General features: G+C 37.1%; 1 protein-coding gene across 1 annotated transcript in view; it reads right to left on the reverse strand.

The window, feature by feature from the left end:
- Positions 1-23,103, reverse strand: part of LOC131157348 (uncharacterized) — a 98,958-nt gene extending 75,855 nt beyond the window's left edge. The window contains exons 1-5 of the mRNA XM_058111422.1: positions 22,823-23,103; positions 22,457-22,630; positions 22,287-22,338; positions 22,077-22,184; positions 4,992-5,076 (exon numbers count right to left, since the gene is read on the reverse strand). Of these exons, the coding sequence (XP_057967405.1) occupies positions 4,992-5,076; positions 22,077-22,184; positions 22,287-22,338; positions 22,457-22,630; positions 22,823-22,885 (482 nt within the window). The 5' untranslated portion in view covers positions 22,886-23,103. The remainder of the gene's footprint in view (positions 1-4,991; positions 5,077-22,076; positions 22,185-22,286; positions 22,339-22,456; positions 22,631-22,822) is intronic.
- Between the last annotated feature and the right edge of the window lie 3,160 nt (positions 23,104-26,263).

A 26,263-nucleotide genomic window follows, 5' to 3' on the forward strand; every position in this document is an offset into this window, starting at 1 on the left:
ATTAAATGTCAAGCTTCGCAAAGAGGAGCATGACTTATTTGCTGATCCTAGTTTATACCGAAAATTGGGGGGTAGTCTTGTCTATCTCACCATTACTAGACCAAACATTTCTTTTGCTATACAGCAAGTCAACCAGTTTCTTCAGACTCCTCATCATCTTCATTTGGCTACTGTTTGTAGGATCATATGCTATATTCAAGGCACTTCTTCCCATGGTTTATTCTTCCCTGAAGGAAAATCTACTCGCCTTGCTGGTTATAGCGATGCTGATTGGGCTGGTTGTGCGGATACACGTCGCTCCATCACTGGTTGGTGTGTGTTCTTAGGTGATGCATTGATCTCTTGGAAGAGTAAGAAGCAAGACAGAGTTTCTAAGTCATCGATGGAATCTAAATACCGGGCAATGTCTCTTGCTTGTTCCTAAATTATTTGGCTTCGAGGCTTACTTGCTAAGCTAGATTTTTTTTAGACCGATCCTACACCCCTACATGCCGATAATACGAGTGCTATCCAGATCACTGCCAATCCTATCTATCATGAGCACACAAAGCATATTGAAGTCGATTATCACTCTATCCGTGAAGCATTTGAAGCTCGTATTATCACTCTTCCACACATTTCCACTAAGTTACAAATTGCAGATATCTTCACCAAGGCTCTCACTCGTCATCGACATTGCTTCCTAAGTAGCAAATTGATGTTTGTTGATCAACCAGCATCAATTAGAGGGGGGTTGTCAACGGAACAGCAAACAGCAAAGCAAAAGATTTCTTTCCTTATTTCAGCCCACATTTATTTCCTTATATTTCAATTCATTATTTTGTAAAGTTAGCATATATTTAGTTTACATGTATAGGGCTTGACAGATTATAGTTTACTTGTATAGGGCTAGAATCATGCTAGACCTTATTTACTTTCCAGAATCATGCTAGACCTTATTTACTTTCCATGTATAGCATTCTTGTAAAGTCTATATATAATATACAAAACTCAAGGCCAATTCATTCGGCCATTCACAAAATATTTGACAGATACTTGGGATTTGGTACCTCTTCCTCCTGATAAGTCCGTGGTTGGTTGTCGCTGGGTGTACAGTGTGAAAGTCAATCTTGATGGTTCTGTGGCTCGTTTGAAGGTCCGCCTTGTTGCTAAGGGGTATACTCAGGTGTATGGTTTTGATTATTCAGCCACATTCTCTTAAGTCGCTAAACTTGCCTCAGTACGTCTATTCATTTCTTTAGCCACCACTTGTCATCGACCTCTACATCAGTTAGATGTGAAGAATGCTTTCCTACATGGTGATCTTCATGAGGAGGAATATATGGAGCAACCACCTGGGTTTGTTGCTCAAGGAGAGTCACGCTCAGTATATCGACTTATGGAATCATTGTATGGGTTAAAACAATCTCCAAGAACATGGTTTGGAAGTTTTAGTATCGTAGTACTTGAGTTTCGCTTTCACCGGTGTGCACTAGATCACTATACATTTTATCGTCATACTCCATCTAGCACGATTTTGCTTATTGTGTATGTGGACGACATTGTGATCATTGGTGATGATGATTGAGGCAACCAAGACCTAAAGCTTTTCCTACATAGTAAGTTTAAGACCAAGGACTTGGGACCATTGAAGTACTTCTTGGGTATAGAAGTATCGAGATCTCATAAGGGGATTATCTTGTCACAGAGGAAGTATGTTCTTGATCTTTTAGATGAGACAAGGCTGTTGGGATCCAAACCTATTGATACACCCATAGATCCCAATAGTAAGTTAGTGCTAGATATGGGTGATTTGTTGCCTAACCAAAGTAGATACCAAAGACTTGTCAGAAAGTTGATTTATAAATTATCTCACAATCATCCAACCAGATATATCCTTCACAACAAGTGTTGTGAGTTAGTTTCTCGATTCCTCAAGAACAAGTCAATGGGATGCAATAATTCGCATTTTGAGATATCTCAAAGGTGCACCAAGGAGAGATCTCTTATATCAGGATTAGGATCACACTCATATTAAGGGATATACAGTTACAAATTGGGTCGAGTCACCTTCCAACCGAAGATCCACAACCAAGTATTGTATCTTTGTCGGTGGTGATTAGGTGTCTTGGAAAAACAGAGCTATGGCGCACACTACATGCGAACTTGTTTGACTGAAGAACACATTGAAAGAACTAGTTTTTCCACATTCTCGGCCTATGGAGTTGATGTGTGATAATCAATATGCTATTCCTATTGCCTCCAACACTGTGTTCTATGAGCGGACAAAGCACATTAAAGTTGATTGCAATTTTATTCGAGAGAAACTTGCACAGAAGCTCATTACAACCACTCATGTGAAGTCCAAGTTTCAGCTTGCTGATTTGTTCACTAAAGCCTTGGGAGGTGCTCATGTGAAATTCATTTGTAACAAGCTAGGAGAATATGATAAATATGCTCCAGCTTGAGGGGGGAGTGTTAATGGTTATTTAGTCATTTAGCATTATTATTAATTGTTAGAGTTTGGTTAGTAATAAGTGTAAGTCAGTAAGGGTATTATGGTCATTCCAATTGTACTTGAAATATATTATAAATAGAGGAAGAGACCTATCATTGAGTTTAGGACTTCCATTTTACCCAATTATGCAACATTTAGTACCAAAAAAATATATTATAAAGAACTTGCCAATAAATATAGTTGTACATGACAGCACTTCAATATTTTTTTTAAGATATTTTGGCTTTCTAGTTTGGTTTTGAAACTAAAATCGAAACCAAAAAACCAAAAACTAAGGGGTTGTTTTGTATCACTATCAAAAATTAGAGAAACGAAAACCAAAAACCAAAAACCAAAAACAAAAACTAAAAACTAGAAACCAGTAACCTATTTGATTAACATTTATAAAACTAATATAAATTAAAAACTTAATTAAAAAATGCTCATTTTCATCTTTAATCAAATAATGTTATAAAAGTATGATTAAAATAATAAAATTACAAATGATACACATTAAAAAAATTTACTATACTAAAAATAAATTTTATTATAATTATTTCACTTAATTGTTCTACTTCCAAAATTTACTCTACAATAAAAATTTTATTGGACAATTGAAAAATAGTAAAATTATTTTTGTAATTGGCTTTATTATTTTTCAAAATTTATGGATTCTCTTTTAATTATATTTAAATTCATGAGATCATTTATTTTTAATTTTAATTTAAAAATGTATAAAATGAATAATTTAATCTAAAAGTGTATAAAATGAATAATTTAATCTAAAAAACCTATTTCTAAATATTAAATTTTCAGGCAATAGGTTGCTAAAACAACTAAAAATCATAAAATCTGGTTTTAGTTTTTTGGCAAACAGCTAAAAATGGGCAGTAGAAATAGAAAACTGACAACATAAACAAGCACATTTTTATTATATATTTCTTCACTGTGGAGAAACAAAAACATAAAACATAACACAGCAATGATATCAAACTGTCTTTGAAATTTTTTATTTTCAAGAATTAGAATCAAAATCGATAACCATAAAAATGAACCCAAACTTATTTCGGTCTGGTTTCAGGCCAATTTTCAGTTTATCAGTAAATTTTGTACACCCTTGGTCGGGTCCAAGGGAGGGTAGGAGTGACCTTCAAGTTAACTGGGAGGCAAATAACGGACCTAAGCCCGAGAGAGGTCTAGGCAATGGGAATGTGGTATCCAAAAACATATCCCTATGGGCAAGTGATTTTGGAGGTCCCTTTGAAATTCGATTCCCAATGACATAAGGTGCTAAAGAGCAAGTATAGGATCCAACGGAATGAGTGGGAGACAAGAGAAAGTGGTATATTCTCTCATGCATGTTCCTGGAATTAATGATCCAGGTAGCTAGTCAATTCTTTCCTCTCATCCGGTTCAATGTGGGAAATGGTCAAGAAGTCCGGTTCTAGGAGGATGAATAGGTGTGGGAGTCCTCATTGGAGCTGAAAGTTCCTTGTGTATTTAAGCTATCATTGCTATATAATGCTCCCGTCAGCTCCTCCATCTCTTCTAAGGGGGATTCTTCTTGGGAATTCCATTTTCTTTCAAATCTCAATGAAAGAGAGATCAATGAGCTCACTATCCTAATTTCTCTATTGGACCACCATATTACTCCCAATTGAGACGATGAGAGTGTGGGAGGGTTATTCATCTAGTTTGTTCACTTCTAAATCCTTCCTCTCACACCATTTGGAATCCCCATACCTTAGCCTTTTTCCTTGGAATCACATCTTTGGAGGGCTAAGGTGCTCAGTAAGATTTGGGCCATTGTCTGGACCATGATACTAGAAAGGATTAACACACATGATCTGTTTCAAATAAAAAGGCCCTATAAGGCTCTCAATCCTGACATGTGCATCATGTGTTGTGAATGCAGTGAAACGAACACTTTCAACACCCTCTTTTCTTACACAGGGGAAGAGAAGGTGGCTCCAGGAAAGGTGGGAGTGCTGTTATTGCCCACTGGTTAAATTCAGGGGTTTGGAAAAAGTAGAAATGGTGGAGCTCTTTGGTGCGCAGTAGTTTTTCCCTTTCTTTGGATATTGTGGATTGAGAGGAATGCTAGGACCTTCTACGGTCCCTTAACCTGCTCACTGAAATTACTGGGTAGAGTGATCTTCCTCACTTCATTTTGGGTGCACTCTCTTGGTCCTTTTTGGGTATTATCACTGTCCAATCTCATAAGAAATTAGAAAGCAGCACTTTTGTCATTAATACTTGTAATTGTTATTATTCATTTGCTGCATATTTTGTCTTTTATTTTTTTCCTTTTTCTTTTTCCTGTTCTCTGGTTCTTTAGGGAGGACTCCTAGTCCTTCAAGTGTTGTACTATCCTTTTTGGTTATTAATAAATTTGTCTTATTTTATCAAAAAAAAATAAAAGAACAAAAAAGGAGAAAAGGAGAAACAGAACACACACAGCAGCAGCAGCAGAGAGAGGGCTGCAGTACAGGTAAAAGATTAAAAAATAACCAACCTCACAAGAAAAACATGCTGCTTTGTTATTGCAAGGAACTCTCGAACTCCCCCATTATAGAAGTAAAGAGGAGGAAATGCAAGTCCTGCACAATACTTCCAATATTACATAATGAATAGAAATGTATGTACAACCAATGTACAGTATAAAGAAAAAGGTGAATCTGAAGAACAGCCAGGTGACAAAAGCTAAATTTAGGTTCTGAATAATTGGAATCATCTGTACACACAAGAACATAATAAATTTTGTGGTGGAAAGACTTGCCCTAAAATAGATCGAGTAGAAATTTATGACATTAACTAAATACCATAAATATTTAAAGAAGGCTAAAAACAAAACAAAAAATAAAATAAGCAGCTAAATTCTTCTGTGGCTATTTGAAAAAATATTTGGGGAAAAAAAATTGTCAAGTAACTGCAGTACATTGTTAAATTGAAGGGTACCAAAACAGGAGACATACAGCACACACAAAGTATAACATGTATAAACAAATTCTAAACAGCCAGAGGGTGTATTAAACAGTGCTAGAAGAGAATACATTATTTTAATAATTAGATTGTAATGGGAGTATTTTTGTCCTTAAGACATTATTATTATTAATAATATATAAGAGGGCAGACAAGGAGCTGTATGTAGACTCCAGGAGACTGCTGCTTATTTTTTTCCTCTTTTTTTAACTACTCCTCCCCTTCTTTTTCTCTTCTTCTCTCCTCCATCTTTAACTTTACAACATGGCATCAGAGCATTAATCTCCTCCAAATTCATCTGAATTGGTTTTGATACTCTATTTTTCGTTTTTTCCCTTATCCTCCCCAAATCAGTCCTCAAATCTGATTTTCTGGTTGGCTTGAGAGTTGTTTGAGGACGCTCTCCCTCTGGGTTAGGTCGTGCAGCATCCTTGGCAGGAAGCTGTGCATTTTCATGGTTATTTGCTGATGTGAAGTCAGTTATACTCTGTTTCTAGTATGCTGCTGCTGCTGTTCCTCTGTCACTCTTTTTGTGGCTTGCTGATGATGCTGTTTTGATGTGTACTTGTGATTGATTGCTTGCAATCTTGTACAGATTGCCAGTTGGTTTTGATTGGTGTTCAAATATTTATTTCCTGTTCTTCTCGGCATTCAGTTTCCAGTTGCTGCCAGCTGTAATGCCTGGAGCTGCTGCCAGGTTGTTTATTAAATGCCTGCAGCACTTTGCTGTGGTCTACTCTGTTCTTGGTGTAACTCCTCCTAGGATATTGTAAGGTCAGTTCTGTAGTCATAGACGCCAATTGAATTCCTGAATTTTGGAGAGTGAATTGTTGTAAGTTCTGGTTTTTTGAAATCCTGAAAGTGCTGATTGTGTTAAAGTGTGCTAACTGACTCTCAAGCTCCTTTCCTCGATAATCCAACAATGCATACTACCTAACTGTCGTAGGGGAAGTTTTGAAGGACAAGGATGAGGTTTGGATTGTGGTCGTGGCAGCAGTTGTGTAGTACAACAAGGAGTTCATTGTGGCAACTCTGGCATTTGCACACATTGTGCCAAGGAAAATCATACCATTAATCACTGTTGGGATATCGTCAAAAAACCATCTCAGGCCGGTAAGTTTCCTGCAAGAGGCAATTCTACTATTGACACTTCAAACGCACCTAGTCACTCTACTGGGGAGTCGCGGACATCATCCACTGTGTCCAAAAAGGAGTTTAACTAACTTTTTTTTGCATGGTTCAACAACTCCAAACTGAGTCTTTTACATCTACTGCTATTGCGGTCCGCACAAGTACAACCAGGCTTTTTTGCCTCTTCATCCTCCTCACTGTAGGTTATAGATTCTGGTGCCTCCTCTCATATGACAGGTAGTCCTACTTTGTTCGAGTCCTTGAACGCCACAACTTTACACTCTAAGGTTACTCTTGCAAATAGTTCGGTTACACTGTTTTTTTTTCCTGGTTCTGACAATATTCTCTCAACTCCTCCTATTCCTCTTTTGTCTATATTATATACTTATATGTGCCTAAATTTTCCTTGAACCTGCTATCAGTTAGTCAATTAACTAAGTCTCGTTACTGTTCTGTGATCTTCTTTCGTTCTCATTGTGTTCCAAACAAAGAAGAGGATCTGTGGAGGGTTTGAGAAGGATAGCCTATATAATTTCATTGGTGGTCATGGTGGGTCCATTTCTTGTCATACAGCTTCCTCGATTTTTACTCATGGTGTTTGTCTTGATCAGTAGCAAGCTCATTTGGGTCATCCATCCCTTTAAAAACTACAATAAGTTTTCCTATGTATAAGTTCGTTTCTTGTTTTGAGTGTTTTGTGTGTCAGTTGAGAAAGCAAGTTAGGACATCTTTTCCGCCTGGAGTCGAGTTGGATCTCATAGCAAATCCTTGTTTTTCTCTTATTCATTAAGACACCTAGGGTCCATGCAAAGTCAAGAATTTGACTAGTCATCAATATTTTGTGTCCTTTGTCAATGATTTTTTGTGCACGACCTAGATCTATTTGTTAAAAGATAGGTCTGAATTTTTTAATGTATTTACTCAATTCTACCAAGAAATAAAACTCAACTTGGCATTAGTATTCAAATTTTTCAATTTGATACTTTACTTGAATTTGTTCACAATGAGCTTTAACCTTTTTGTTTAGTCAAAGAGATTATTCATCAAACATCATGTATACATACCCCTTAACAAAATGGAGTAGCTAGACAAAAAATAGACATTTACTTGACATACCACAATTTATACTCCCCCATATGCATGTTTCTAAAACCTTTTGGACCGATGCTATTCTTCAAGCCTATTTTCTACTCAATAGGATGCCCTCAAGTGTTCTAAAGTGGCAAATCCCTCCTCCATCGTATGCCTAGAAACATCCATGTTCTTTGTTGTGCCTCGTGGCTTTGGTTGCACATATTTTGTTCATGTTCCAAATACTAGTCAGGACAAATTCCTTCCTCGTGCTGTTAAATATGTCTTTGTTGGGTACTCAAGAATTCAGAAAAGATATAAATATTATGATCCCCACACATAAGAAATATGTTAGTGTTGATACCACCATTTTGAGACAACTCCCTACTTTTCCAATGTTGAGTCCTCCTTGGATAAATCTATTTTGATTCCATCAACAATTTTTGGTCCCCCCCTCTTGTGTGATCCTCAAGTTTCCTATCCTTATTCCTCCTGAGAAATCTTCTGCCCCTCTTCCAAATCCATTAGTTATTAATCAAAACAAACAATTGAAGGTTTATGAATGATGGAAAGCAAGCACAAACATCACTACCACCATATAGGTGCCTCCTTTACCCATCACTATTTCGACTTCTAGTTCTAGAGATCCATCCCAACGTGACTTGGATTTGCCCATTGCTCATTGAAAAGGTGCTCGAACATGTGTTTAGCAATCCTTGGCTGCTTATCTTATTGCTACTTATGTATCAGTTCTTCATCTTCCTAGTCATATGCGTTCTTTTGCCTTGCCTATTTAACATGTGCTTAGCAATCCTTAGTTGCTTATCCTATTGCTAATTATGCTTCAGTGCTTCGCCTTCCTAGTCCAATGCATTCTTTTGCCTTGCCTATTGCCTCGGCTATCCCTTCCTCAAATGTTGAAGCACTTGCTAACCCTTGGTGGAAGCAAGCAATGGATGCAGAAATAGACACTTGACCACTTGAGGGGCATGGGACTTGGTGGATCTTCCTCTTGGTAAGGAGTTGGTTAGGTGTCGTTGAGTCTACACCGACAAATATCTTCCTAACAGCTCTATTGAACGGCTAAATGCTCAGTTGGCTGCCAAGGGGTACACCAAATGTATGGTATTGATTATTTTGAGACTATTAGAGGTTATTTATGTCTTTTAGTATTATCATTATTAAATGAGTTAGTATGTTAGTGAGTGAGAGTTAGTAAAAGGTATTATTGTCATTAGAATGTATTCATTTGTATTATAAATAGAAGGAGAGACCTACCTTCAAGTTAGGTAATAAATTTAATCAAAATCTCAACATGGTATCAGAGCATGATCCAACCTAAACCCTATCATACTCAGTTGTCGCCAGAAAACACATTTTCGTCGCTGCCTTTCTTAGATCCACCTCCACCCTTCATTATTTCACAAAACCAACCATATAGCCAAAAGCAAAATTCTCCAAAGCCTACACCCCACAAAACCCCATCGCGCACTACCGCGCGCTGACCAACTACTGACAGTGCTAACCCCCGCACATCGGCACATGAGAGTTTTCGGCCACCTTTTTCATTTTTTTTTTTTTTTCTTTTCCATGTTCTAATTCTTTCTCTAGACAATATTATCAAGCTGTTGGGCATGTTTTTAGCCCAAAGATCCTAACTTTTTCGACCACGCCCTCATGTAATCCATTAGTTTTTGTTCAGTGTTTGTAAAGGCATCTTTGTGAGTTTCTTGGAGTAGTGGCAATGTTCGTAAGTTAAGACTGTGAGGTCATGGCAGTGCTATCTTAGTTGGTAAGTCATTCACCTCATCCATGGTTGTGTCAGTGCTTCACATAGTTTGTGATTGTCCCGATTAGTTTTGATTGTTCTTCTTGTCTGACATTGGTGTGGCTGCAAGTTTGTGAGTGTTGAGATGGAGTTTATGAATCCCAAAAATATGTTTCCTTCATCACTACCACAGATAACGACTCAAAGTTGGATGGAAAGAAATATGTTCAATGGTCTAAAGTTATTTTGTTTTATTTAGCAGGATTAGGAAAATCTAACCACTTGCTCCAATCTAATCCTTCTGATGAGAAGAGAAAAGAAGTGTGGATTCAAGAAGATGCCTTGATTGTTTCCCTCTTATAGAATTCGATGGAACCACAAATTGCATAGATGTGTATGCATCTAGATACGTGCAAGGAGATTTGGAATTATGCCAAGCTTCCATACTCTAGTAACATTACACGTGTGTATGATTTATCCCAAAGTACTTTCAGTTACAACATGGAGATAGGAGCATTGCAGATTATTTTGGAGAGATGAAGCATATTCATGATGACATTGTGCAATCTATAGTTGCCGATTTTCTTGAGATGCAAAAGCAGAGCGAGTATATGAGAGTTCTTCGGGTTCTAGCGGGCTTGAGACCCGAGTTTGAGGCAGTCCAATCCCAGATACTTAGTAATGCAGAGCTGCCAGCATTTGCCGATATTTATTCTCGTGTCCTTCACGCTTCCTTTAGCACATATTCTCCTGCCCCTGCATCTTCTCTGAGAGGACAGCCTTTGCTAAATAGGGTGATTCTAGTTCTCTACCAAACAACCACAAAAGTTATCAAGGTGGTTCAAGTGGTCATGGTGGTAGAGAAGGGCAAGGTAGAGGCACTCCTCGCAAGTGCACTCATTGTGGACAAAGTAATCATACTATTGAGCAATGTTGGGAACTCCATGGGTGACCTTCACGTGTTGCCAACGCAGCCACCACTGACTTCACACCTTTGGGGGCAGCCAATACAGTCGCCACCGACTCCACACCTGTGGGGCCGAGTGGGGGGCAATGTACTATATCCATGTCAAAGGAAGAGTACTCCAAGTTCCAGCACTATCAAGCATCACAACAAGCTTCTCTTACCATTGCATCTCTTGCCCAAACAGCTAATCCCACAGTATGTCGGTCATCCAATATTTCTCGTCCTAGTCCTTGGGTCATAGACACCGCTACAACTGATCATATCACAAGTATACCTAATTTCTTCTCTACTCTTTAATATCCTGCAAATTTACCTTGTGTTACTCTTGCTAATGGATACACCACTATAGTCAATGGAATTGGGACTGTAAATCCCACTTCTTCTATTTCTCTTTCTTCAATTTTGTATATCCTCAAATTTTCTTTCAATCTTATGTCCATTAGCAAGATTACTAAATCCATGAATTGTTCAGTAACATTCTTCCCTAATTCTGTGGTTATTAAGGATTTGAAGACGAGGAAGACGATTGACAGAGGGTGTGAAGCTAGTGGACTTTATCACTTTGAGTCGTTATCTCTTTCTACCACCTGCATTGTTTCGGTCACACCTCTCCAAATTCATTATCGTCTTAGCCATCCTTCACTGGAAAAGTTAAAACGTCTTGTTACTGATTTGAGTTTTGTGTCTAATCTTGATTATGAGTCTTGCCATTGGGAAAGCACCATCGTATCCCTTTCGCTTCCCGAGTCAGTAAACGGGATGCAAGCCCTTTCATGTTAGTCCATTATGATGTTTGGGGTCCTAGTAAAGTTGTGTCCAAGTTGGATTTCAAGTACTTTGTAACCTATGTGGATGATTATTTAAGAATGGCTTGGCTATATTAAATAAAAGATCGTTCCAAGTTATTTCATATATTTTGGGCCTTTTGTTCTCAAATAAAGACATAATTTGACTTTCTAGTTCAAAACTTCAAATACTTTGAAGTGATAATTCTAAAGAGTATTTGTGTCCAAGTTGGATTTCAAGTACTTTGTAACCTATGTGGATGATTATTTAAGAATGGCTTGGCTATATTAAATAAAAGATCGTTCCAAGTTATTTCATATATTTTGGGCCTTTTGTTCTCAAATAAAGGCATAATTTGACTTTCTAGTTCAAAACTTCAAATACTTTGAAGTGATAATTCTAAAGAGTATTTTAGTTCATAATTCACTACTTATATGACTCAGTTTGGTATTGTCCATTAATCATCTTATGTCCACACTCCTCAACACCATGGGGTTGCAAAAAGGAAAAATAGACATATCCTTGAAATCACTCGCACCTTACTTTACCAAATGCATGTACCTAAAGTGTTTTGGGGTGATATTGTACTTACTTGCTATTTGATCAACTGGATGCCATCCTCTATTCCTAGTGATAAAACTCCCTACTCCATTCTCTTTCCTAATTCAACTTAATTCTCTCACCCTCCTCGTATATTCAAGTGTGTGTCCTTTGTTCATCAACTAACTCTTGGGGTGGATAAGATGGATCCTTATGTTATAAAATTTGTCTTTCTGCCCAACTCATATACTCAAAAAGGATATTATTGTTACAGTCCTATGATGCATCGCTCCTTTATTTCTGCAGATGTTACCTTCTTTGAGTCAACACCTTACTACACCCAATCTCTGAGTGCTTCTGAACTCAATGAGTCTCTTCCTCTCCCTAATCTTCCAGATTCTATTTTGTCGTCCTTGCCCAACCAACCATCTGCATCTCCACATAGTTCCAAGTCCTTCGCATCATCTTGATCATCCTAATTTGCAAGTCAATTCATGACGACAGCTCCAAGGAAGAGAGTCCCCCTCTAACTTCTTTTACCATGCCTTTGGTTTCCTCGTCTGATGATGATATTTCCCATGATGTTGATCCTCCCATTTCTTTTTGAAAAGGTAAACACATATGTACCCAACATCCCATTTCCAACTATGTTTGTTATGGCTTCTTATCACCCTCATATTATTGTTTTGTTGCTGCTTTATCATCTACTACCCTTCCTAAATCTATTTCGAAAGTCTTAGCCCACTCTGGGTGGAGGAATGATATGGTTGAAGAGATGAATGCTTTACAAGACAATGACACTTAAGACTTGGTATCTCTTCCTCCTGACAAGTTTGTGGTTAGTTGTCGCTGGGTATACACTGTGAAAGTCAACCCTAATGGTTCTATGGCCCGTCTTAAGGCCCGTCTTGTTGCAAAGGGGTATACTCAAGTGTATGGTTTGGATTATTCTGACACCACCTCTCCAATTGCCAAACTTACATCAGTATGTATGTTCATCTCCTTGGCAACTACTTGTCACTAGCCTCTACATCAGCTAGATGTGACGAATGTCTTCTTGCATGGTGATCTTGAGAAGGAGGTCTATATGGAGCAACCACCTGGGTTTGTTGCTCAGGGGGAGTCAGACACAGTGTGTCGGCATTAAGAAGGCATTATATGGTTTAAAACAGTCTCCCAAACATGGTCGTTTCAATGTTGTAGTACTTGAATTTGGTCTTCAACCGTGTGAAGTGAATCATTTTGTGTTTTATCGTCATAAATCAAGTAGGATCCTTCTTGTCATTTATGTGGATGATATTGTTATTACAAGTAATGATGATAAAGGTATTCAAAGCCTAAAACTTTTTCTACAGACTAAGTTTCAAACCAAAGTTTGGGGCCATTGAAATACTTCTTTATAGAAGTATCTAGATCTTGTATGGGAATTGTTTTGTCACAGAGGAAGAATGTTCTTGATCTATTGGATGAAACTGAATTGTTGGAATCCAAACCAATTGATATACCCATAGATCTTAACAGCAAGTTAGTATCAGATATGGGTGATTTGCCACCTAATCCTAGACAATACCAAAGGCTTGTTGAAAAGTTGAATTATCTCATAGTCACTCCGCCAAACATATCTTTTGCGACGAGCGTTGAGAGTTAATTTCTAGATTCACGAAGGACAAGTCATCGGGGCGCAGTAATTCGTATATTGAGATATCTCAAAGGTGCACCTAAGAGAGGTCTTTTATATCATGATCAAGGTCACACTTATATCCATGGATATACAAATGCATATTAGGTTGGGTCGCCTTCTGATCGAACATCTCGAGTATTGTATCTTGGTTGATGGAAATTTGATTTCTTGAAGAGTAAGAAACAAACTGTGGTGGTCAGGTCAAGTGTTGAATCAAAAATATAGAGTTATGGCTCATACTACTTGTGAACTTGTTTGGTTGAAGAACATGTCGGAAGAATTGGGTTTTTCACATTCTCAGCTTATGGAGTAGATGTGGGATAATCAAGTTGCTTTTCATATTGCCTAGACCAGATCTTCCATGAGCGGACAAAACATATTGAAGTTGATTGCCACTTTGTTCAAGAGAAACTCATGTAGAAGCTCATTACTACCGTTTACGTGAAGTCTCATATGCAACTTGCTGACTTATTTACCAAAGCTTTGCGGGGTGCTCGTGTTAAATTTATTCGTAAAAATCTAGGAGCATACTACATTTATGCTCCAACTTGAGGGGGAGTGTTAGAGGTTATCTATATCTTTTAGTATTATTATTAAGTGTGTGAGTACGTTAATTAATGAGAATTAGTAAGGGAATTATTGTCATTAGAATGTATTTGATTTGTATTGTAAATAGAGGGAGAGACCTATCTTCAAGTTAGGTCATTCATTTAATCAAATCTCAACAAAGACCTTCTCTCATGTAGCTCAATTAAATTCTCTTTGTGCATTGATCTCATTGGCAATTGATTTTGATTGGCCCTTACATCAATTGGATGTGAAGAATGCCTTCTTATACGGAGATTTGTAGGAGGAGGTATATATGGAGCAACCTCCTTGGGCATGCTGCTCAAGGAGAATATGGTAAAGTATGCAGGTTGCGTAAGGCCATTTATGGTCTTAAATAGTCTCCTCGAGCTTGGTTTGGCAAATTTAGTGTTGTATTCCCTGCATTTGGCTTTATCTGCTGCTACTCTAATCATTCAATTTGTCCATAAAATGAAGATAACTGTGATACTTCTAATAGTTTATGTTGACGATATCACCATCACTAGCAATGACCAAATGGGATTGCAGATGTTAAGCAGTGGCTTCAAGAAAATATTCAAATCAAGGACTTGGGCATTCAATGTTACTTTATTGGTATTAAGACTATATAGAGTAGGAAAAGGTTGAATCTATCTCAAACAAAATATACGTTGGACTTGCTAAATGAGACTAGTTTGTTGGCAGCTAAACTAGTTGATACTCCTATGGATCCCAGTGTGAAGTTGTCTAGGGATATTGGACCGAACTTTGACGACAAATGTCGATATTGGCAATTGGTTGGCAAGTTGATCCACTTGACTGTGACTAGATCTAACATATCTTTAGCAATGAAGGTGGTGAGTTAGTTTATGGAAAATCCCAAACAACCACATTGGGATGCTGTTTGTAGGGTTTGCAGTACCTCAAAGGCTATCCCAACGAAGGTTCAATATATACATGTAATATAAATTGTCAGAATGCGGGATACTCTAATGCAGATTAGATTGAACTTGTTGATGATCAATGGTCTACTACTGGAAATTGTACATTTGTGGGAGGTAATCTTGTTACTTGGAATAGCAAGAAACAAACTATTGTAGCCAGAGCTAGTGTTGAAGTGTAATATCGAGCTATGGCTCATATAGTAAATGAACTTATGTGGCTAAAGTCTCCTATGTCAAAGATAGGATTCCTAGTAAGCAAGCCAATACATGTGTTTTGTGATAATCAAGCTGCCATTTATATTGTTAGCAATCCAGTGTTTCATAAGAGGACAAAGTATAAAAGTTGCCTGTCATTTTGTGAGGGATGTTGTGTCAAAGAAGGTCGTGAGTAGGGTTGTAAATGAGCTGAGCCGCTCGTGAGCTACTTGGTGTTGGACTCAATCTCGCTCAAACTCGTTTATCAAGTTAAATAAGCCGAGCTCAAACTCAAATGTCAAGCGCATCAACTAAACGAGCCGAACTCAAACTAGTTCATATTCGCCTTGTTAGGCTCACGAGCTGACCCATTAACAGCTCGCAAGCCAACTCATTTATCAACTCATTTACTAGTCCATTAGTAACTTGAGAACTAACTTGATATTAGACTCGTGAATTAGCTCGATATTAGGCTCGTGAACAAATTCAATATTAAACTCATTAAATATCTAATTTAAAATTTTTAATTTCAAATATATTTTTCTCAAATTATATTTACTAATTATCAGTTAATTTAATTAGCTTAGCATCTCCATTTGTTTATTAGTTTGAAACGAGCTTCAGTCGAGTCGAGTTTAAGCTCAAGCTCGAGCTTGGCTCGTTTATTAATGTGAAATGAGCTTTAGTCAAGTCGAGCTCAAGTTGTATATATGCTAAACGAGTCAAGCTCAAACGAAAAACTTTAAGCTCTAGTCAAGCTCGGTCTAAGCATGAGCTGGCCACAGATCGTCTCAGCCCAGCTTGTTTGCAGCCCTAGTCGTGAAGATTCCCTTTGTGTAATCTGTCAATCAGCTAAACAAAGTTTTTACAAAGCCTTTATTTAAGCCCCATGTTTTCTAATGTTTGTTACAAGCTAGGGTTAGGTGATGTTTATACACCTCCAGCTTAAGAGAGGGTGTCAAAAGAGAATATGTTATTAATAATTAGGTTGTGTTATTGTGGTATTTTTCTCCTTAAGATTTTGTTATCAATAATAATATATAAGAGGGCAGATCTAGAGCTGTACGTAGACTCCAAGAAACAGCTGCTCAATTTTTCTCTTCTCCTCCTTTTCTCGGCTTGGCTATTAAATTCCCACCACTACCCCTACAAAATCTAAGATAGTTTGACAATACCAAAACTGAACCTTTAGGTTTTCTGATATATTCAACTGAAACCTATAGATTTTGTAAGTGGTTATTTAGTCATTTAGCATTATTATTATTATGTGTTAGAGTTATGTTAATAAGTGTGAGTTAGTAAGGATATTATGGTCATTAGAATTGTAATTGACATATATTAATATTATAAATTGACGAAAGAGAGACCTATCAATGATGTTAGGTCTTCCATTTTACCCAATTATTCAACATGATATCAAAGCAAGATCTGACCTAAACCCTAATTGCATAACCACCACTAAATCAAACCCTAAACATCATAATACCACGCAACCTGCTGCAGTAGAAGGGTCATCAGCTTCACCAAAGTCAAGAAGCAACTTCAGCAATTGTCGAAAAAAAACTGCAGGCGCCGAAAAATCCTGGATGCTGCTATCATCTTCAACACCTCAAGAAATAGCTCATACTTTGCAGAACTAACCATTTGGCAAGCCCCAGAAACCGGCCGATCTGCCAGCCCCCAAAATTTCATTGCCAGAGGATCCTCCACACACCCCCATGCGCCGGAGGAAAGCTGGGAGTGCCAACCCCACATGCTGGCACAAGAGACTTTTTTGAGCAGCCATTTTACACTGATTTCCTTCCAAATGTCTTGAATCCTTCCTAACACCATAATACGAAGTGGTTTCTCATCTTTTTTGTCCAAAGGTATTACCTTTTTTACTTGTTCATGTGCAGCATTCTGGGAATGATTGCTTGCTAATGCCTGAAGCTGTTGGCCAATAATTATAGGGTTCACTGAGGCCTGAAACAGTGATATTTCTGTGTTCATGATTCATTTTTCATCTTCCTTTTTCATTGTATGCTTGTGGTTTGCTCTAGTTGTTGAACGGTGTGTGTTGGGATGGTGTCCATGAATTCCAGGAGGATGTTGTTCGCTGTGTACTTCAGATGTTCCACTGTATAGAGGCTGTTTGGGACTGTGAGAGCTGAATGTTGGTTTCTTGGGGATGTGTTCAAGTCTCTTGGAGCAAGGGCAGCATTTATACATTGATTTTGTAGGGTTGTGTCAATGCTATCTCCAGTTGTTTAAGTCTCTTGGAGCAGTGGCAGCATTTATACATTGATTTTGTAGGGATGTGGCAGTGCTATGTCCAGTTGTTGGGGGCTCGTTTGTGGTTGAATCAACGGTTGACTCGTTTGTGTTTGGTTCAGTTGGTCTGAAAATTTACATATGGTTGTTTTGGTGCATTTATACATTGATTTTGTAGGGTTGTTTCAATGCTATCACCAGTTGTTTAAGTCTCTTGGAGCAGTGGCAGCATTTATACATTGATTTTGTGGGGTTATGGCAGTGCTATGTCCAGTTGTTGGGGGCTCGTTCGTGGTTGAATCAACAGCTGACTCATTTGTGTTTGGTTCAGTTGGTCTGAAAATTTACTTATGGTTGGTCCAGAAGTTCACTTTTGGAATCTCAAGAGCATTCTGTTTGCTGTGTATTTCTGATTTGCTGCTGTATCAAGGTTGTGTGTGTGTGTTGGATGGCGTCCTCAAATCCCAAAAGTGTGTTTGCATTTGTTTAGGTGAACCACATACTATAACTATCTCGGAGGATGAGTATTCAAGGTTCCTACAGTATCAAACATCCCAACAAGCATCTCATCACATCGCATCTTTTGCTCCGAAGGGCAATCCTACAGTATGTCATCTAGAATCTCTCCCACTAGTCCTTGTATTATCAACTCTACTACTACTGACCATGTGACAGGTGTAACCAACTTCTTTTCTGCTCTCCAATATCCTAAAAGTCTACCTCAAGTTACCCTTGTTGATGGGTCCACAACTATAGTTAAAGGGATATGAACAGTAAATCCTACTCCCTCCATCTCTCGTTCTTCTATTTTATACATTCCTAAGCCCCTTTCAATCTTATGTCAGTTAGTAACCTTACAAAGGCACTAAATTGCTTTGTAACCTTCTTTCCTAACTCTGTGATTATTCAAGATCTGAAGACGAGGAAGACAATTGGTACAAGAGGTGAGGCTCATGGACTCTACTACTTTGAGTCACTCTCTTCTCCCATTGCTTGCACAGCCGCTGCTACACTGCTTCAAATCCACTGTCGCCTTCCTGTCTATGGACAAATTAAAACAGCTAGTTCCTACCTTGAGTTCTATGTCTAGTCTTGAGTACGGGTCTTGTCAATTAGCAAAACATCATCGCGTTCCCTTTGCTTAGGAGTCAACAAACAGGTAGATAGTCCTTTCATGCTCTTCCATTCTAATGTTTGGGGTCCAAGTCATGTCATGTCGAAAATGGGGTTTCAGTACTCTGTTACATTTGTCGATGACTACTCTAGAATGAATTGGTTGTATTTAATAAAAGACAGTTCAAAGTTGTTTAATATCTTTTGTGCTTTCTGTTCTCAAATAAAGACTCAATTTGATATGCCTGTCAAGGTACTTCGTAGTGATAATGCTAAGGAGTACTTCAATACCCAATTCAGTACCTATAAGACTAATTCTATAGTTATAATGCCAAGGAGTACTTCAATATTCAATTCAGCACCTATATGACTAATTATGGTATGATCTTGTGCCCACATTCCACAACAAAATAGAGTTGCAAAACGAAAAAACAGACATATTCTCAAAGTCACTCATACCTTATTGTATCAAAGGAATGTCCCCAAAGTTCTTTTTGGAGTGATGTCCTGCTCACTGCTTGTTCTCTCATTAATAAAATGCCATCCACTGTCCTTAATGGTAAAATTCTAGTTATCTTCCCTAAGGCTCCTTTGTTCTCCCTTCCTCCTGGTATATTTGGTTGTGTGTCTTTTGTCTATCAGTTAACTCCAAGAAAGAAAAAGTTGGATCCTCACACTATCAAGTGCATTTTTCTAAGGTATTTCTATGCTCAAAAGGGATATCGATGTTATTACCCTACTTTACATCAATTCTTTAACTATACTGATGTCACCTTTTTTGAGTCTACACCATACTACTCTGATTCCTTGAGTTCTATTGACCTTAATGAGTCCCTTCCTCTATCTTGTCTTCCAGATCCTAACCTAATGTCTATGTCCAATCCTCAAACATCTTCATCAAATTTGAGTCCTTCTCGTCACTTGGATCATCCCAATTTGCAAGTATACACACGCCGACTCAAGGGAGGAGAGCCTACTCTAGCTTCCACTTCTATGCCTTTAGTTCCCTCGTCAAATGATCCAATCTCCCAAGATGTTAATCCACCCATAGCTTTTCATAAGGTAAACGCAGTTGCACCTGACATTCAATCTCTAATTGTGTTTGTTATGATTTCTTGTCACCCTCATATTATTGTTTTGTTAGTATTTTGTCTTCTGTCGCTCTACTCAATTCTATTTTTGAAGTCCTGTCCCATTCTAGGTGGCGGAATGCAATGATAGAAGAGATGCATCTACAGGAGGAGGTCCATATGGAGCAATCAGGGTTTGTTACTTAGGGGGATTCATGCTTAGTGTATCGACCCAAGAAGTCACTATATGGTTTAAAACAGTCTCTAAGCGCATGGTTTGGTTGCTACAATATTGTAGTACTTGAGTTTAGCCTTCGACGATGTGCAGCAAATCATTCTATATTTGATCACCATATTCCATCCGGAAGAATTTTTCTTATAGTATATGTGGATGATATTGTGATTACTGGTGATGATGATCAAAGTATTCAAAGCCTAAAGCATTTCCTACAAACTAAGTTTCAAACAGAGGATTTGGGACCATTGAAGTACTTCTTGGGTATAGAATTATCGAGATCTTCATATAGTAACTCGACCAAATATATCCCTCGCAAGAAGTGTTGTGAGCCAATTTCTCGATTCTTCAAGAACAAGTTACTAGCATGCAGTAATTCGCATTTTGAGACATCTCACAGGTGCACTAGGGAGAGGTCTCTTATGTTAGGATCAAGGCCACACACATATTCAGGGATATACAGATGTAGATTAGGCCAAGTCGCCTTCCAACCAAAGATCCACAACTAGCTATTGTATCTTTGTTTATGGTAATCTGATGTCTTGGACAAGTAAGAAACAAACTGTGTTGGTCAGATTAACTGCTAAGTCAGAGTATAGGTCTATGACGCACACTACATGTGAACTTATTTGGTTGAAGAACATGCCGAAAGAGCTAGGTTTTCCACATTCTCAACCTATGGAGTTACTATGTGATAATTGAATTTCTATTCATATTGCCTTTAATCTGATCTTCCAAGAGCCTTTATTTGGGAGAAATTTGTACAGAATCTTATTACAACCACTTATGTGAAATCTAAGTTTCAACTTGCTGATTTATTCACTAAAGCCTTAGGAGGTGCTTGTGTGATATTCATTTGCAACAAGCTAAAAGCATTTGATATGTATGCTCCATCTTGAGGGGGAGTATCAGTGGTTATTTAGTCATTTAGCATTATTATTATGTGTTCAGAGTTATGTCAATAAGTGTGAGTTAGTAAAGGTATTATTGCCATTGGTATTGTACTTAAGATATATTATAAATAGAGGGAGAGACCAATCATTGATGTTAGGTCCTCCGTTTTACCCAATTATTCAACAGCTTTATAAACATATTAGAACACAACTTCTTGTCCATATAGCAATCATTGTTGAGTAATACCAAAATTCCCTGGCTTCAAGTGCAAATTTGGAGGTTCGAACGCCACTTCACGCAAGATGCCAAAGGATAGTACTGCATAATACATCCCTCTCAAGATCCACACAGCAAGACCAGCAATAATAATCATTTTATTTTAATTGAAGATTATCACAACTTTTGAAGACTAGCCACACCATACTTTATAGGTTACAATTGCCTCATACGCCAATTTACTAGCAATTCTGCGGGTGCCTCTTTACAGCAACCATCTTCCTAAATGTGATTCTTGAGGTTGAAGGAAGTGTTATGCAGTCCTATCAGCTGCAACTAATTAGCCTTCAATAGGCGGTGAATATATGGAGTCTGACGTCATGAGGTTCAACTGCTTAAAAAATTGACCAAATAGGAGTGGGCCCCCACATGAACTTGTCAATTTTTCCACCCCAACCCCCCTCGAGAAGAAAAGGATAAGTCACATTACAAATAGCAGATGATTTAGAAATTCATCATGGGAGCATAATCAAACAAATAAATAAATATAAGAAAAGCACATCAGTGGCAATGCTAGCAACACCAAATGAGCAAGAATGAAACCTATTTGATTATGTTGCAATCTCAACTTCTCAATTTTTTCTTCCAACTTTCTCAAAGAAGGAAATAAGAAAAATTAGTTGTAATATTAAGATCATTATAAGAAGTTCCCCATGACAACAATTATGATAAAAGATTTCGATGATTTTATTTATATTATACTGTATGATAGCATTAATGTAACTGCTAGGTTGTTAAAGCCCATTTTTCTTCCTTTTTTCACTTAATTAGGACAGTAATACCCAAATTTGCTTGTAACATTGAAATATGAAATGCAAAATTTTTTTCAAAATCTTAAAAATCAGGTTGAGATTTCGGAAGCTAAAGAGACTACAATAATATATTTTAACTTATTTCATGAACTCAGCTCATTTACCTGCAAAGTTCAACCAATTTAAACAATCCATAATGTTAAACAAAGCAAAAGCTTATCACTCAGTGTCCCAGTTTCACACCACCAACCAACATTGCAAACTTGCTATCAAGTATAACAATTCAACAATTATAACACTCCACAGCTTAAAGTTTTACTTTATTGACTGGTTGACATAACCACCACATAAACAGAATTATGTATTTTGTACTACCTGATGATAAGACCACAATTATGTACTGCCACCCCAGTGTAGGAGTGTGCCGACGAATGGACCGCACGTCAGTAAATGGCACTGCCCTTATTGTGTAAAGATTCCTATCTGCATACCAATACAATGCACCAATAAATTCAGCAGAGGGACATAGATAAATGCATGCACATTACATATACATCCCAAAATCAGAATTAGAACAACTTAAACCTTTCTCAGACAGCCTTGCATTTGAGTTTTGACCTTTGTAGGGAATCCATGTCTACCAAAACAAACAAAATTTTAAGTGGAAAAAAAAAGTCCCATAATAACTTGTACAAACAGATAAACCCCCCCCCCCCCCCCCCTCGCAACCAAAAGTGCAAACAAAAAATAATTACCATAAACAGAGAAGAGCCTTGCTTAATTAACTTTAGCCGCCCGCTAATCCTCTCAGATGCAAATTGAGTGGGGTGAATTGTCACATTATCTTTCAAATATACTACTTCGGCACCATCCGACTCGCTCGACGAGCTTCTCCTGCTACTGTCACACCGCGCTATGCTCGCTGAGCCCTAATACAAATTGCAGACAAAACTTAGATTGAATCTGTGAATTATTATCCATTAATAGTAGGCAATTAAGCACCGGTGAGTCCATGTCTGCCACAATCTAACCATGCATTCTTGCGAATCGAACCGTTAAACTGCAAATAGATCATAATTAAAAAATGTGATCCTTCAGAGTGATTGACGATCGTTGCTTACTTGCTGTTGCGAGGCCGCGTAATCGGCATCGTCGGACAAATCGTGCAACTCCGTTTCCTGCATCGCCTGGGCTATTCGCCGAAGAGACTGGAGAGAAATGAAGGCAGGAGAGAGACGGAAGCGCTGATTTTCTTGCAGGCGAAGAGAGAGGGAGAGAGAGAGAGAGAGGTGGGACCACCTAGCCCTCGAGGATACTGGCCCTGGGGTCACCGGGCACACAAAAGTGGGCCAACGCTCCTCTCGTGTGCAGTCACGGACGGCTGAGAATTTGGAATTCGGATTTGGTATCTTCGCCTTGGGCGGTTTGGTTAATGTTTCGGATATAATTTTCGGTATTGAAAACAAGAGATTTTAAAAAATACAGAGAAATTGTGTTTATTTACAAATTTACTTTTGGGGATTGGGTCACATCCACCCTATTCTTGAGGTTTGTATAAAAATATATTTTGCATAAATAATTTGAATACTTAATCAATTCTAACACATTTTTATCAATATTAACCACCGATCCATCATCATACGGCACCACCCATTGATGTCATCCGTCACCATGTGGCACTGCTCATGATCGACCAAGTTGTCACATGCTCACCACCACACCCCGCCACCAACCATTATCTACCTACGTTTGTCATGGCTGTCTCACACTATCATCGATCATTGTTACTTACTACCGTGTATTGTTCTTATTAACATTTTTACTAATTACTCCAACCATTGAACCACTTGTTGCGCCACCAACTACCACCACTCATTATCGCCAACCACCATTAGCCATCACTACCCTGTCATTACTGGCCACCACCATACAAGTGTCACTATTGCCAAACACATTTTGTGTTTGTTTTTTATAAAATTAAACTAAAATTTGGCTATCCAAATGCATTTAGAATACAAAATATGTATAATACAATTTATTTATTTATTTTCAAATACAAAGATTTAGATACAAATTTTTGAATCTTAAAAAGCCTTTTAGTTTTTACTTGTCAATATGCCACAAGGCACTTGATTGAACATGAATAATCTTGTGTAAAATAATTTTTACATTTTTTAAGACAACTTCAATAGTTTTAAAATAAATTAATAATATATTGTATTAATTAAATTTAAAAACATTTTATGAATATTTAAAGTTACATATAAAAATTATATTTTTTTAAAAAAATTATAAAAAAAATAGATATATAAGCATGATATAATGTTATAAGACCATGTAAACACACACACATAACAAATTTTTAAAAACAAAAATATTGTACGACAAGAGTATTGCAACTAAAATTATGCAAAATATTATATTTTATTATTTATATAATATTATAAGTTAAAAATAGTAGATACATACACATTTTTCATTCATTTTATTTTGTAAAAAAATCTTAAAATAGGGCTTCTTGCAATGAAAACATCAATAAGTATATTATTATTAATTTTTAAATTTTGATTTGCTACCTAAAATTTGTATAGTTTTCATTTGAACTTAGTGATAAATTAATGAGTTTTCAAAATTCCAAATACATTTTAGTTATATTATTTGATTCTAGATCTACAATTTTGTTTTTGACATTTATATTTTATAACTTTGGTCATTATTTATCTAAATAATGTTAGGTTATCCACAATATTTTTGAGAGACATCAATCGAATTTACTTAATTTCTTTTGGATATTGTCCACACCAGACTTGCATGGCCCTTTTCTTTTTTTAATTGTCAACATATTTGGTGATTAAATGAAAATTAAAACAATGGACCCTACTACAAAAAATAAGCACTTTAATGACGATTTACGGTCACTAATAATACAAAACTGTCACTAATATTTATTAGTGAAGGCTTAATGACAGTTTCGAATTGATAATTAAAATAGCAATAACAACTAACTATTAATGACGGTTTTTAAAACTATCACTCATAATGAAATATTAGTGATGGAACGAAACCATCACTAAAAGTCAAAGACCGTTACTATAACGAACACATTTTCTCAGCTGAAAATTGTCCCTAAAAGTCATACTATTAGTGACGGTTTTGAAACCGTCACTAAAAAGCCACTATTAGTAACGGCTAAAAAATCACCAATTAATCCATGTCCAAACATGTAATTAAATTCATGAACACATAATATTGATCCAGAATTAATTAATGAAAAATTCATAAATTGTTTATAAAACTTCATATATATACATAACAAATCGTTCAGAAACATCATATATACATGATCTCTTTAGATAACAAAAAACACAAAGAAAAAAAAAAGTTGTATCCAATTGTAGTGCTCGACATCGTCCTCATCTTCTTATGATAGCCGCAGACCCTACAAAGTAATAATTATACAAAAAATTAGCATACAATTTTTAATATGTATGTATTATAAGTAAAAATGATTTGATAGCAAGAATGAATGCTTAAATCCACTAAATTTGTTAAGGTTGTTTGTATTCTAACTTTATTTTTAAGTGCGTAAAAAGTTCCCGCAGGGGGGGGGGTGGGAGTTTTTTGGCACCATTAGCTCCGGCACGTCTAGCTTAATGTCACGGACATGCCAGGACTAACCCCACTCAGTTTAGACCTCGTATGCCCGACTTGAACTCCTGAGTGCTTAAAATCGACTACGTTTACTAACTCAAACAGTACTAAGCGAACATCGTCAGTCAACTATCTACGAAGGAAAACTGGTAGAACCTGTTGAAGAATGACATAACAGCATGACTTTTCATTATTAACATCTTACCTTCTTTCGTACTTATGCATCGAGATATATTGGACGCATATCCATCAAAGAACTTCATTGATTTCAACCATTCAAATAAATTATTTCTTTCATCATTCGATAATGTGTAATATGTCGATGGCATGAGAAGCTTGTCGCAATCACAAATCAGGTGTAACTCAAGTCGTATTCTCATATCTTCCATATCCCCACGAGCATTTGCATTGTCTTTTTTCTTCCCATTTATATCTAACAATGTATCAATCACACTCTCACAAATGATCTTCTCAATGTGCATAACATCCTAGTTGTGGCATAATGGAAGATATTTCCAGTATTACAACTCAAAAAAGATGCTTCTTTTGTCTAACTAACTCATTCTTAGCACGTTTCCTTTTTCTACAACTCAATGTTTTCCCAAATTTCACATTTTTTATCAACTTGAATTGGTTTAATATCTCTTCCCCACTTAGTCGATTTGGCTGCAACATTCGTTCAAGTTTTCTATTAAAGCTTCTGACATCATGAGTCCTCTAAGGATGTCCAAGTGGTAGAAAACAATGATGACATATAAAGCATAACTTTCATCCATGCTTCAAGGATAAGGACTCAGCATCCTTATTACACATTGGGCATGCTAAGTATCCTTTTAAGCTTCACCCCGATAGATTGTCGTAAGCAGGGAAATCATTAATTGTCCACAACAATGCAGCATGCAGCTGAAATG

The sequence above is a fragment of the Malania oleifera genome, chromosome 6, assembly GCF_029873635.1.
Source record: "Malania oleifera isolate guangnan ecotype guangnan chromosome 6, ASM2987363v1, whole genome shotgun sequence".
Taxonomy (NCBI): domain Eukaryota; kingdom Viridiplantae; phylum Streptophyta; class Magnoliopsida; order Santalales; family Ximeniaceae; genus Malania; species Malania oleifera.